This window comes from Thunnus maccoyii, chromosome 2 (genome assembly GCF_910596095.1).
Source record: "Thunnus maccoyii chromosome 2, fThuMac1.1, whole genome shotgun sequence".
NCBI classification, from domain to species: domain Eukaryota; kingdom Metazoa; phylum Chordata; class Actinopteri; order Scombriformes; family Scombridae; genus Thunnus; species Thunnus maccoyii.
In genome coordinates, this window is record NC_056534.1 from 5,710,905 (window position 1) to 5,726,004 (window position 15,100).

The 15,100-nt window shown below is 38.6% G+C and overlaps 1 protein-coding gene across 1 annotated transcript; it reads left to right on the forward strand.

Annotated features, from left to right (window-relative positions):
- The first annotated feature begins 2,598 nt into the window (after positions 1 to 2,598).
- LOC121882292 lies at positions 2,599 to 11,400 on the forward strand. Its single transcript, XM_042390438.1, has 10 exons — positions 2,599 to 3,122; positions 3,306 to 3,381; positions 6,123 to 6,479; positions 6,620 to 6,829; positions 6,966 to 7,331; positions 7,586 to 7,813; positions 8,845 to 9,210; positions 9,438 to 9,665; positions 10,666 to 10,727; positions 11,371 to 11,400. Exons 1-10 carry the CDS (start codon positions 3,108 to 3,110, stop codon positions 11,398 to 11,400), a joined length of 1,938 nt encoding a protein of 645 aa, XP_042246372.1. The 5' UTR covers positions 2,599 to 3,107.
- Positions 11,401 to 15,100: the final 3,700 nt, after the last annotated feature.

The following is a 15,100-nucleotide window of genomic DNA, read 5'->3' on the forward strand; positions in this document are numbered from 1 at the left end:
TTGTTATTTTTGTTGCAGAGGATGACAAACATATTCACACGCACATATTAAGTAATGTGAAGTCAAGTGCAAGATTTGCACATTTACAAATCACTATGTGACCACATGCATCGTGTGGTGCATTTGTAGTAGCTGCTCATTAAGTGAGTAGCTGTGACACAATGTTTTACAGGCCTTTAAAAACAGGCAACAACAGACCTTCACTTCTCTTTCTCTAAAGAGGAAGTGAGAAAGTGTATGTTACTGGAAAACACAGAATGGCAGGTTGGTAACAGTGTTACCAACAATATGTGTAATTCAGACTCAATGAATCGATGAATATGTACACTGGACTAGACCAAACTAGGATTAAATTGGGGTATACAGAGTTTTCTTAAACAAGGGATTTTGGCTGGTCTGAGGCATCAATATTCATGTTGTTTTCAGTGCCAGGCTGGTTATTGAAGCAAAAATCAAATAGTCTACATCTAATAGTGTTTAAAGACATCCTGTTTCTGCTTGCTTTTAAATAATGCCTTAGCCATTTATTTATTGGTACAGTATGTTACTGTATCAGTAATGCTGTTATTATAGCACCAGCAGGTTAACAAGCTACAATTTGCTTCAGTGTTTGCCATGGTTTGCATGTACCATTGACATGCTAACATCAGCTCAACTCAGTTCCACTCAGAGTGCAATGCTAACATAGAATGACATGCTAAATATGTTAACTTGATAACTGTAGGTATGCATGTTGCAGTATTTTAGCTTCAGCTATATCTGACAAAGTACAATTTAGGCTGAGAAAGGTTTAGCATGGTGGTTGTCAAAGTGGGTTCCTGGGACCACCAGGGGTCCTTGTGGGGGTGCCAAGGGGTCCCCAGCAAAAGGGGAGTAATTTATTTTCACTATAATTTCATCCATAAGTGACACAATGACAGAATGTATGACTATTTTGGTCATGGGGTTCATATACTTTCTGTAATAAAACATCAAAAAGTAAAAATCTTCATAGATTGGACCCTGGGACAAAATCTTATCAAATGGGGGTCAGGGGTCTAATTTGAAGGGCTGCCCCCAACTAAAGATTTTCCTAGTCCACTAATAGTTCAAGCCATTAGTCGACTGGTCGTTGCATGATAAATGACAATATATTATTTATTTAGGCTATCTAACCTTACAGCGGCCATTCTAAGTGGCTAATGTTAGACTATCATGTTTGAGGTTGACGAATGATAGGTGAATATTTGCCTGCAGGGTTTGCATGTCACCTTCTTGGGTTTGTCACTCTCAAAATGATACCACACCGGATTTCCTGCCCGACATAGTAACTAACTATCTAATAACCTCAAGCACCAGCAATAAACGCCAATGTCTGTCCCTGACTGATTCAGTGTCGCCACTTCCTGTGTCGTTTCAAATAAAAACCCTCTAGTGTTTCTAGCGCCAAATCTTGAATTGAGCCATAGTCAATTTCCTTGATTGCGAACACTAACACACATCTAAATGAGAGCAAGCAGGTAAGTCATCTTTGTATTGGTCGGCTAGGACACTTGCTGATTTATACATTTCCTCTTTGGGTTTTATATAATTGTTGATTTTATTTTTATGCTTACATTGCCTCTGAAAAATACAGTCAATATCATGATGTGCACCCAGTGTAATTGTAATCTTTTTTAAATGAAAAGAAAATAGTATATGAGGGACACTCTATGGCCCATGATGGTGCATCAAACATAGATATAGACATTTGTTCTTGTTTCCTTCTGTGTTGTGATATATCACAGCCCAACTTGAGACAAAACAAAGTCAATGATGGTTAAATGTTGATCTTGAAGTGTTTTGTAGTGCATTTCAACTACAACTGCCTGTATTGGTAAAACGTAAAAACAAAATATAATTTGTGCTATTAAAGTGCACAACCAAAAGCCAGTAAAAAAAAAAAAAAAAAGCCCACTGCTGTGACACCAGAAATCCCCATTCTGCTCTCTAGCTGTCAACTGTCAACTCAGCCTTTTTTTTCTGTTGACCGTTTCTTCAAAAAAACATTTCTAGCACATCAAACAGACACAAGTAGGATTTATATCTCAGAGAAAAAAGTGAGGACAATTTTGTATTCTGAGGCATTTCTTTTGCTTATCTTTTTTTTCTACATAACAGCTGTGAATAATTGATTGTGACTCGGTGTTCTATACGTTTCCCTGCAGTTTGCTCTCACACCCCTGCAGGAACCTGACCACAGAGAGGAGGCAAAACAGACACTTTAATTTGCCACAGTCTATTCAGAATTACTTTGGCTTTCATCCTGTTCAGTTAAGCTGCAGAAATGTACACAGGTCGTATTGCCTGTGTTGTCTTTGACTGCACCTTTAGACTGTATGAGTTCATTTGTATTCTGTAAAACTGAACAGTTTTTCTGTTTGTTTCCCCCTTTAGCTTTCTACACTTATGCATAACCCAGATATGATGCAATTATTTACAACATATATACATTTTGGTGACAGTGACTGCAGTAATCAGCACTTTCTATTCTGAGGAGTTTTGAAGCAGTGTACCAACCATCTGTAATAATGCGTGAAGCAGGTTTATAAATGGTACGATCAAGTGGGCTGGCTCAGATGTTCCTTTGAACAGGAAACAGGAAGCTCTAATGTATGAGAAGCCCACTACATCTTCACATTGGCTCTCAATGGTAATTAAAACTTTTTCCTCTGCACTAACCTTGAGGATAGCTGTACACTCCTTTCACAACATTAAACACAACCTATTATTACCACACTATATCCTTCAGGTAATGTAAACACATTCATCAACTCTCAGGCTGAGTAACAGTAACTGAACAATGTAGAGCTTTTCTCGTAACACTATGGAAATTAGATGGTTAAACAAATGAAAACAAAGTAATCTAATCGGAGTTTCACTTTCCCTTTTTAAGTTTACACAATACACCAGGGCCACAGTGCTTCACATACATTATATCTTTATTTACGGCACAGTTCTCACATGAACTTGGACTGTAAATAAATTGAACCTGACGCTAGTTTTTTAAAAAAGTTAATGCATAGTTTTGAAAATAACAGTATCGTTTCTTCATTTCAGCTTGGGGATTTACAGGCATTCGTCTGTTCATGCATATTAATAAGGTAAAGAGGAAGGAAGATAGGGTCTTGGTGGTCTTTTTTTAATTCAATTGTTAGAACCACAGACCACATGAACTTTTTTTCAAGGCGCCGCCGTCCTCTTTCTGCTGTAGAGACGTTTATTGTGACTAACTGACACACGGTACTTCTCATGTACAAGATCTACTTGCGGATGTCATTTAACAGACAGAGATTAGAGGAGCAGCTATGACTTTAACAGCAGCAGCAAGTGGATTTGTCATCTTCCTTCTCTCTGTACAAGGTACTGTGCATCTACATTTACATTTTAAGGCAGTTAGCACACTTCAGAAATTCACAGGAGGGTTGTGAGTATTGAATGATTTACCAGATCACCACTTTTCTAAATTTAATGTGTGTGATAATTTGATGCGGACCTTTTAAAACGTGCAACACCAGACATTCACTTCTCTTTATTCCAGTTCAAATTTTTAGAAGCTATTTCTGTCAGCAGCATCGTAAAGAAATTGTGTTCATGTCATGTGGGATAGATGGAAATTATGACTGATTTACATTAACAAAGAAAAAATCCTGTAAATAATCTGTTTTGTGGAACTTCAACATCTTGCGGAAGTCCTCTAAACTGGCTGGTTTAAGCTGTAAGCTGTCACTGTAAGCTATATGTCAGTAAGACACTAGCTGGTGGCTAGCTTTTAGCTGCCAAAGAGCCAGATATTTCCCATGTACGTGGACCACCATGTGTAAACTATGGATGTATTAAGATATCTGGATATTGCCTTGCTGCCAATTTGTCCCAGAGCCTAAATAAGCAATTTTCACGTGCATGACATCATACCAGTGTAAAGTCAACATTTTAGGGATTTTGAAGGACTTTTGTAGCACTGAGTGAACACAACACTGACATATCATCACCTTTTAATTAGATATGTTGAACCTGTTAGCAAACAGTTGCTTATTACTCATCCAGCAGTTATGGAGCAACATTATTATTCATTTGGAGGTAGTGCACAGAGGGCTTTTAGAGCTTTTTCTCTAAGAAAAGCTGCTGCAGCTGAAAACGATGCTACAAGAGCACTGAGAGAACCAAAACAGTAACGTTGCAGTTGGACATGAAACTTGTGTAAAGCTCTGTAAAGCTGAAGGGAGCTGCACACTGTTCACTACTTTGGTCCAAACTGCAAAATCAGAAATGAAATGTTGTGCAGACATTCATGGTTCCCTTAAGATGAATCCTACTGACTTATGTGAACATCTAGTGTCATCAGCAGGTTGACATTTTTTGTCTTTTAGTGAAACGTCTCGACAAGTATTGGAACAATAGCCATGACAATTGGTACAGATATCCAACATTTACTAGATGAATTGGAATAAAATTTTGCACAGAAATTCATGATTTGCAATGGGTCCCATAAACATCTGAGACACTCTGACTTTTCCCTCCAGCGCCACCATCAGGTCAACATTAAAATGTGTTCAAAAAACCTTTGTTCATGACTAAATACCTGCTAAACTAACCACATTCCAACCAATTTCAGTTGTACTTTGTGTTCAGTAATAATTTGCAAACGTCAATATGCTTACACATCAAACTAAGATTGTGAGCATTTTAGCATGAAGACATTTTGCTGAAAGCACCTCTTTACAGACTCAATGGTTGTAGAATCTTAGTCTTATTTAACCTTTACTGGCCTACATCAACATTTCTGGTCTATATCATCATACATTAGGACTAAACTTTACAAATCAACGTAGAAGTATAATAAGTCTTACTTAGCTGTGAACCTATGTTCTGACCTCTGCCATTTCAGTATAAAAGTGATGTGCCTTTTATTATTTACACATCACAATAGCTGCCACACCTCAGTCTCATTTCTCTACAGTTTCCATTCACACCCTGCAGCACCCTGACCACAGAAAGGAGAGCAACCAAGCAAAGCATGTTTCCATGTAAAAAACCCTTATTATAAATAACCTTCAGCTTAAAAAGTCAGTAAACAGACTGCATGATGTTCTGCCACAATGCACAGAGAGGAGCTGTACAGAGCATATCTACCACTGCTCCATTACAGTATAAACTGACTGTATATATTCAACTGACCACTTTGTCTGTCTGCATAAACCAGAAACTACGTTGAAACTTTATATATAGTATGTAGCCTTGTTCAAAGCTGATGTAAGAAAATCCCTAATGACAGACAAAACAACTTTATGATCTGCTCTGCTCTATTCTCAGAGAAAGGTTGATACTTTTAACATTAGCAATGAGCGCTACAGAAGAAAATTAGGGCTACTGAAAATACCTGAGATCACTTCTAGCTAGATAGATGCACGATGAGGAACTTCAGACAATGTTTGCAATAAATCAGCACTTTTTATGAAGTTTGAAGTTTGCCCAGGTTGTCCTCTCCCAGATATGTTGATGCCCTAGGTGAGATTTTAGATTGGAGACCCCCTTCCCTACAAGGGGGTGGGCGTAATTTTGGATGGGGCTAGTAGGGCTGCATGATAATAGCCAAAATGTTAATCCCGATTATTCTGCCATTTCAGAGCACTTGGCGCCCCTAAAAAAATGCAAAAGTAGCACCTCCAGTCCAAGTGTTTCAAAATAAAAATGAATTCACAATAAATGAAGTGCAGCAATGGTACCTCCAGCCCAGAAAATGTCCAGCAACTCCTTGAAACAAATAGGCAAATGGGTTTCAGGGACCATTCAGTGAGAGTTTGGTGGCTTTCAGGTGAAAACTGACCGGTAAAGCCTTGAAAATCAAACCAGATGAAAACCCATCCAAGTCAATGGGGAAAAAGAGGAAAAAACGAGAAAGGAGAACAAGTGCATATTTCTGAAATCTGTATACAAGCACACTAGTCATGTGCCACTCATTTGGCGTCCCCCTCCGTCATCTATGTGGCCTATGCCACAAGCTGCCCCCGCCCACATCGTCTTGGTACCTTGACTACAGTTGAAACACTGTTGTTGTTGTGTCATGAGTCTGATTGTGGTTTCTGATGTGCTCTGTGTTACAGTGGTACAGGGACAGTATGCCATGGGAGTGACTTACACTTCTTCTAAGATGTGTGTGTTGAAAGGATCAACAGTGGACATACGCTGCACCTACAGATACCCACCCAAAGAAAATGGCCTTGATACTACAGTTGAGAAAACATTCTGGTTCACTAAAATGAAAGGCGCTGAACCTGTGGATCTGAGAACAGACTCAGAGTATTCAGGTCGTGTTCAGTATCACTGTGATAAGAACGACTGCACTCTGAGAATCACAGACCTGAGAGAGAGCGACTCAGCTAAGTACAAGTTCAGGTTCATAACAAACCAGTCAGGAGGGAGATTTACTGGTTCACCTGGAGTCACTTTGACTGTCACAGGTAACATTTTCATTCACATGTTAATTTCCAAATGTTCAATATCTAGAAAATAATAATATGAATGTATCTGTGTGTGTTTGCATGTGTTTGTTGACAGTTTTGTCTAAAATAACATTTTTGTTCCTTTCTCAAAAATCCAGATCTACAGGTGAGAAGATCACATTCACATAATTCATATAAAAAGCTGACGTGTCACAGCAGTTGTCTACCTCCTCGTACTTCCTACGTCTGGTACAAGAATGGACAGAAAATTCAGGCAGAAACATCTACTTATTCAGGCAACTTTGATTCTGCTGACAGCTATTCCTGTGCTTTAAAAGGACATGAGCATTACCCGTCTCCCCCAGTGTGTGAGTTTACTCTACAGCCTTCCACTAACATAACACCATCTGGTGGAGCCTCACAATAACACAGACTTTAATATGCAGACTCCAATTTGACTCCTTGTCTGGTTTTCTGGTCTTGTTTGTTCATTTCATCTTTCAGGTGTCGATGGTCAATCCTGCAACAGAGTGATTTACACTGACAGAAGCATCTGTGCCTTCAGAGGCTCATCAGTGGACATTTCCTGCACATACAGTAGTTACAGCACATACTATGGATCTATCACATCAAAATTCTGGTTCAGTCCTGAACGTAGTCATCAGTGGCAGAATCCCTCACAGCCTGAGGACCTTAGTGAAGACTCCCAGTATGCAGGTCGTGTTCAGCTCCTTGAAACAGAGGGAGGACGCTCCACTCTGAGAATCTCTGACCTGAGAGAGAGCGATTCAGCCCAGTATCACTTCACATTCAAAACACGATGGTTTGAATGGGGGAGTAATTTACCTGGAACAACTCTGACTGTCACAGGTACTGATGAAAACAAACACTGATGCAGTACATTTAAACAATCTGATGACTAATAAATGGTGTGTTTGGCTGAACTAATGGACATGAATTTCATTCAATATCGATTGTGATTGAAGGATTTTCATCATTATGTGTACAAGTTTTTGTTTAGTGATCCACCAGTTTAGTTGGTCACTTATATGAACTGTCATTTTAACTGTCTGCTTTTGGTTTAGTTATTTGTGATGTACAAATGTCTCTTTTTTTCCCTGCAGATCCAAATCTGCAAGTGATGGTGAGCAGAGCCTCTCAGTATTCTACCTGGGCAGAGCTGAAGTGTCACAGCAGATGTCGTCTACCTGATCATTCTTCCTTCATCTGGTACACGAATGGACAGAAAATTAAGGATGAAACACCTTCTATTTATACTGTGTACCTTGACTCATCAGACAGCTATTCCTGCGCTGTAAAAGGATTTGAGCATCATCCTGCTCCTTCAGTGTGTGAGTTTACAACACAGTCTCTCACTAAACTAACCACATCTAGTGGAGCCTTTAACCTATTGTACTATACCTTGTATTTACATGTAATTCAGGGGTAGCATGTGATTCAAACATTGACATAGAAGTGGATCAAAACCAAACCACATCCCCATGAGATTTTACATGTTACATTCTCATATCTTATTCACAGTTTTGACTGTGACATAAATGTAAAATAAGAGCTTACTGTACATTTAAAATATAAAAAAATATAAAAAACATATTTTCTGACTTGCTCCCTTTCTAACCATGTGAATAGTTACAGTTTCATGTGCTCAGATTTTGAACCTTGAAAAGTCTGCTGCCATTCCAATACGATAAAAGTGAGTTGAATATTGTTTGTACTGCTTAAATCATTGAAAGCTTATATTTGAAAAACTATGGATCTATGTGTCTTACAATTACTTTGGATAATCTACAGACCTTGTTGTGGACAGTTTTTATCTTGAGTAGAAAGTAGATCCAATGGAAATCATTGACAGATATGTCTGTGGATGATTCAGACTAACCAAAACAATTTTCAAACATGATTTTCAACCACAAACTAAATTCCGTCTATCTACATAGTCTTGAGGTTGATCTAAAAGTTAAACAACAGCTGTGTTTGTGATAAGACACTACAAATAAGAGAGAAAATATGTTTTTTTGTGATTTGGGTGAACCAGCATTAATCATGTGAAAAACAGGATTTCCTGTTGAGCCTCGTTGAAAAGAAAAGATCTGGGAAAACATCCCTCATCCCACCAAAACACTCACACACAGAGATGAGACTGCACTGACCTGTCTGTTTAAAACACTAATCAAAACTCACCTTTTCAGACCTGCTTTTAATGTGTAATTAATGTTGCGTGTTACTTTGTGCTTTTAGTTTGTTGTTTTTTTATGATCCTTTTCACTTATGTTAAATGTCTATGAGTACCCTGAAAAGCCCTTTATAAACAAAATGTATTGTTATTATAACTGTTCTTTTTTAAATTAATTTTATCTTTCAGGTGTCCATGGTCAGTCCTGCGACAGAGTGATTTACACTGACAGAAGCATCTGTGCCTTCAGAGGATCATCAGTGGACATTTCCTGCACATACAGTGGTTCCAGCACATACTATGAAAATATCACATCAAAATTTTGGTTCAATCCTGAGCATAGTCATCAGTGGCAGAATCCCTCACAGCCTGAGGACCTTAGTGAAGACTCCCAGTATGCAGGTCGTGTTCGGGTCCTTGAAACAGAGAGAGGACGCTCCACTCTGAGAATCTCTGACCTGAGAGAGAGTGATTCAGCCCAGTATCACTTCACATTCAAAACACCAAGCTTTGAATGGGGGAGTAGTTTACCTGGAACAACTCTGACTGTCACAGGTACTGATGAACACAAACTGATATAAATACACAAACATTACTACTTTTAAAAACACTGAAATTGTTGCTAATGATCAATTGCCATAACATTGCATACATACATATTAAATACAGTTACTAATGACCTTCACTACTTCTAGGAATTGTAACAGATGGCTTGATGTGCAGGTACGTCTATGATAATTTAAAGCTAATGATGATAATATTGTTCTTGTTCTCATATCCAGCTCTCCAGGTGCAGGTGATCACAATAACAGTCCATCAGTCTTATACCGAGGCAGAGCTGAAATGTCTCAGCAGCTGCAGTCCAGCAGGTCGTATTTCTTACATCTGGTTCAAGAACGGACAGAAAGTTATGAATGAGGAAACTTCTCTTTATTCAGGGCAGTTTAATCCTGGTGACAACGTCTCCTGTGCTTTAAAAGGACATGAAGATTACCGCTCTCCTTCAGTGTGTGAGTTTAGTTCACTGTGTCAGGACACACACACACACTGACACCAAGTTCACCTTTTTCTTCCTTTTTTTTAAACTCCATTATAATATCAGATGTAATCATACTGAAGTCTTCAAAATCTTTATGCAGACTCAAGAAAAGCAATTGTCAGATATGTTGTGATTTAACATGTTGAAATTCTTTCCTATTAGGTGAAATTTTGTGATTCTGAAATATTTGCAGTATAGAAAATACTGTATGTTGCTGCTACATTTAATGTTTTGGGAGTTATAATATTTGTTATTGAGATGCTCTAATACGTCCACTGATGATGTCATGTAATTTTTTTTTCATAGTAAACCTTTTTATAGGAGTTACTAGATTATGAAGACTTATTTTATGTCAGACTCATTGCTTTACACAGACCTCAGTTCAGTAGCAGTAAATTTGAAAGGCTTGATATAACAGCATGACTTTAAACTGGACTTTAAACTACTACAACTGAAATAGTTTCTGCAACAGGATTGGAACACAAATGTATCTGAAGATATGTTTAATTCTGTGAAAAATTATGCAGTTGATAATGCAACAGCTGTGAGTATAAACAGCCATCAGGAGGAAGAGTGTTGTATATTTTAATTGATGGGGTCAGCCCAATTAAACTATTAATAAGAGCCCAGCTTTGTTCCCCTCAAAATGAAACATATGATTCATTTCCCATTCTGGGTTATTTTCATTCAATTCATTATGTGTATTCAGCAGAATTATTTATAAAACATAATAAGGAAGTGATCTGCCTGCTGTGCAGAATTATTAAAGGTCTGTTATTTGCGGTTAGTTCCCACCAGCAGCAGTATAACCTGGAACAGCTCCAGGATCATCATTGTGAACAGCCACTGTGACAACTACTAGGGATGATCAATAAGACACTAAGAGAGAAAAAATGAATTAAAATATTCTATTATCTATCATGACAACATATTCTAATCTTCAATTTAATGCATGTCTAAATCTCCTACAGATGCACCAATGCCTCCCTCTGTGTCAGTGAGTCCCTCTGATGATATCATTGAGGGCAGTTCAGTGACTCTGACCTGTAGCAGTGATGCTAACCCAGCTGCTAATTATACCTGGTACAAGAAGAATGAAAATCCAGACCTTCAACCTCTCAGTAAAGAACCACAGCTCACCTTCAGCTCCATCCAGTCCTCTGACTCTGGAGAGTATTACTGTACAGCTGAGAACCAGCTGGGGAAGAGGACATCTGAACACATCTTTATTGATGTGAAATGTGAGTGAAAAAAGCAATAAATGATTTCTTTGCACCAGGTTAGACATAGAAAGGTTTTTGCTGATCGTCAGTGACAAAATGTGGTTTTGGGCAAGTATTACTGATACAGATAACACTAATTTTGCAGATAGTTTTTACATAATTTTATATAATTACTCATAGAATTATTTAATAATACATTTTCTAGGAGCGAACACACTGCTAATGATAATAATGAATGATAACAATAGTAGTGTTGCCTGTCACAAGCTTAGCTGATAGGTAATAAAAAAATGGAAGAGGTTTTTTTTAAATTTTTTTAGCTTGTACTATTGATAGAAGCTACAGTAGATGCTGAAGAGGCAGTTTTATTCATTCCTTTCATATGCGCTGAATGTGCTACTGCAGTAATACAGCCTTGACCTCGAATAATCTCTGTTAACACATCTCTTCCAGATGGTCCAAAGCCTCCTTCTGTGTCAGTGAGTCCCTCTGGTGAGATAGTGCAGGGCAGTTCAGTGACTCTGAACTGTAGCAGTGATGCTAACCCAGCAGCTACTTATACCTGGCACAAGGAGAACCAAACACTGCTTCATGGGCCAGAAAACATGTATCATTTCACCTCCATCAGCTCTGAGGACAGCGGGGTCTACCACTGCAAGTCTGAGAATCAATATGGAGAGATCAACTCTTCATCTCTAATCATAGATGTCCAGTGTAAGTACAAAACATTAGAAAATTAATATTTACCACTTATTGCAATTCCTACTATTTACTACCTAGTACTACTAGACAAGGTGGCAAGGCAACTGTGGTTCAGGAGGTAGACTCCTCCTGGCATGTTGAAGTGTCCTTGAGCCAGATACTGAACCCTAAATTGCTCCTGATGGTTGTGCCTGAACCCTGGATGGTAGTTTGCCACCATCAGTGTGTGAGTGTATGCTTGAATGTGAGTGTTAATTGGTGAATGAGCAGCAGAATCGATTTAAAGCGTTTTCGATAAAAGTACTGTAGAAATACAGCCATTTATATTTTTATTTAGGCCCTTTTTTCCTGAAATGCAAGGGGAGCAAAAGCTTATATTCAAGCAAAAATTGCCCAGTACAACAACATCTAGCAATTTGGGTGCTGGTACTGTAAAAATGAAAAACAATAATTGCTTCAAATATTTAATACTAATTAAGCTTTGTGGCTGGTGGGGTGCTGAACAAATGCTCTCTATTGACCGAGCGCCACTGCTATGCTCCATGTTTGGATTTTTGGTTACTTGCATTACTACAAATGTCAATGACATTTTGATTGAGGTTTTCTTTTCATGGAACAGAATATTCCAGTTTCTCTTCTGCTTTCTGTTGCATGGATGTAAAGGTTAAGAGAATACAAAATAGGTTCATTTTTATGTTCATTTCATATTCTATAATTTCATATGTGAAGTTATATCAAAATGCTTAAAAAGTAAAAACTAATTCATTGACTCATTTAAAACCTTAATAAATAATTTATCAAGCTGGATCACTCTGAATTAAACTGTGTGGCTGGTGTGGCGCTGCATGTGTGCCCTCTATTGGCCAGCCACCAATGAATGTGAATAAAGACTCATAAGATGTCTCTCTGTTCTTCAGATGCTCCAAAGCTTCCTTCTGTGTCAGTGAGTCCATCTGGTGAGATAGTGGAAGGCAGTTCAGTGACTCTGACCTGTAGCAGTGATGCTAACCCAGCAGCTAAATACACCTGGTACAAGAAGAATGTAAATCCAGACCTTCAACCTCTCAGTAAAAAACCACAGCTTGTCTTCAGCTCCATCCAGTCTTCTGACTCTGGAGAGTATTACTGTACAGCTGAGAACCAGCTGGGGAAGAGGACATCTGAATTCATCTTTATTGATGTGAAATGTGAGTGAGAAAAAGCAACATGCAGCTAATGGACTTGTCATCCTTGTTAAACATAAAAAAAACCCAAACATTTCTGATCATATCTGCTTTCTTAAGCTTTGACAGCTTCATTTTCAGTCTGCTGCTTTAGTTCACTGAGCAGCTCCAATACAACATGTTATAGTAATGCAGTCCATCCTCATTTTATAATTAACTCATTTTGATACATCTCCTCTAGATGCTCCAAAGGTTCCCTCTGTGTCAGTGAGTCCCTCTAGTGTGATAGTGGAGGGCAGTTCAGTGACTCTGACCTGTAGCAGTGATGCTAACCCAGCAACTAACTATACCTGGTACAAGGAGAACCAAACAGTGACTCAAGGACAACAGGGAAGTTATCATTTCACCTCTATCAGGTCTGAGGACAGCGGGATATACCACTGCAAGTCTGAGAATCAATACAGACACATCAACTCCTCATCTCTAATCATAGATGTCCAGTGTAAGTACAAAACATTAGAAAATTAATATTTACCACTTATTGCAATTCCTACTATTTCTAGTACTACTAGACAAGGGGGCAACGCAGCTGTGGTCCAGGAGGTAGAGCGGGTCGTCCACTAAACAGGATGTGGTGGTTTGATCCCCAACTCCTCCTGTCATGTTGAAGTGTCCTTGAGCAAGATACTGAACCCTAAATTGCTCCTGATGGTTGTGCCTGAACCCTGGATGGTAGTTTGCCATCATCAGTGTGTGAGTGTATGCTTGAATGTGAGTGTGAATGGGTGAATGAGCAGCAGAATCATTGTGAGGTACTTCGGACAAAAGTGCTATAGAAATACCCTTTTTTCCTGAAATGCAAGGGGAGCACAAGCTTAAATTCGAGCAAAAATCGCCCAGTACAACAACATTTAGCAATTTTGGTGGTGGTAGTGTAAAAATGAAAAACAATAGTTGCTTCAAATATTTAATAAAAACAATAGTTGCTTCAAATATTTAGTAATAATTAAGCTTTGTGGCTGGTGGGGTGCTGAACAAATGCTCTCTATTGACAGAGCGTCACTGCTATACTCCACCTTTGGACTTTTGGTTACTTGCATTACTACAAATGTCAATGACATTTTGATTGAAGTTTTCTTTTCATGGAACAAAATATTCTAGTTTCTCTTCTTCTTTCTGTCGCATGGCTGGAAAGGTTAAGAGAATACAAAATAGGTTCATTTTTATGTTCATTTCACATTCTGTTATTTCATATGTGAAGTTATATCAAAATGCTTAAAAAGTAAAAACTAATTCCTTGACTCATTTAAAACCTTAATAAATAATTTATCAAGCTGGATCACTCTGAATTAAACAGTGTGGCTGGTATGGTGCTGCATGTGTGCCCTCTATTGGCCAGCCACCAATGAATGTGAATAAAGACTCATAAGATGTCTTTCTGTTTTTCAGATGCTCCAAAGGTTCCCTCTGTGTCAGTGCGTCCCTCTCGTGAGATAGTGGAGGGCAGTTCAGTGACTCTGACCTGTAGCAGTGATGCTAACCCAGCAGCTAATTATACCTGGTACAAGGAGAGCCAAACAGTGACTCAAGGACAACAGGGAAGTTATCATTTCACCTCAATCAGCTCTGAGGACAGTGGGATCTACCACTGCAAGTCTGAGAATCAATATGGACAGATCAACTCTTCATCTCTAATTATAGATGTCCAGTGTAAGTACAAAACATTAGGAAATTAATATTTACCACTTATTGCAATTCCTACTATTTCTAGTACTACTAGACAAGGTGGCAAGGCGGCTGTGGTTCAGAAGGTAGAGCAGGTCGTCCACTAAACAGGATGTGGTGGTTGAATCCCCAACGCCTCCTGGCATGTTGAAGTGTACTTGAGCCAGACACTGAACCCTAAATTGCTCCTGATGGTTGTGCCTGAACCCTGGATGGTAGTTTGCCATCATCAGTGTGTGAGTGTATGCTTGAATGTGAGTGTGAATGGGTGAATGAGCAGCAGAATCGATGTAAAGCATTTTGGATAAAAGTACTGTAGAAATACAGCCATTTACATTTTTATTTAGGCCCTTTTTCCTGAAATGCAAGGGGAGCAAAAGCCTATATTCAAGCAAAAATTTCCCAGTATAGCAACATTTAGCAATTTTGGTGGTGGTAGTGTGAAAATGAAAAACAATAGTTGCTTCAAATATTTAGTAATAATTAAGCTTTGTGGCTGGTGGGGTGCTGAACAAATGCTTTCTATTGACTGAGCGTCACTGCTATGCTCCACGTTTGGATTTTTGGTTACTTGCATGACTACAAATGTCAAT

Excerpts from the sequence above, each read along its gene's own strand:
- LOC121882292 (XM_042390438.1), top strand. Across the intron at positions 6,830-6,965 it reads TTACCCGTCTCCCCCAGTGT|GTGTCGATGGTCAATCCTGC; the intron begins GTGAGTTTACTC and ends TTCATCTTTCAG. Across the intron at positions 7,332-7,585 it reads AACAACTCTGACTGTCACAG|ATCCAAATCTGCAAGTGATG; the intron begins GTACTGATGAAA and ends TTTTCCCTGCAG.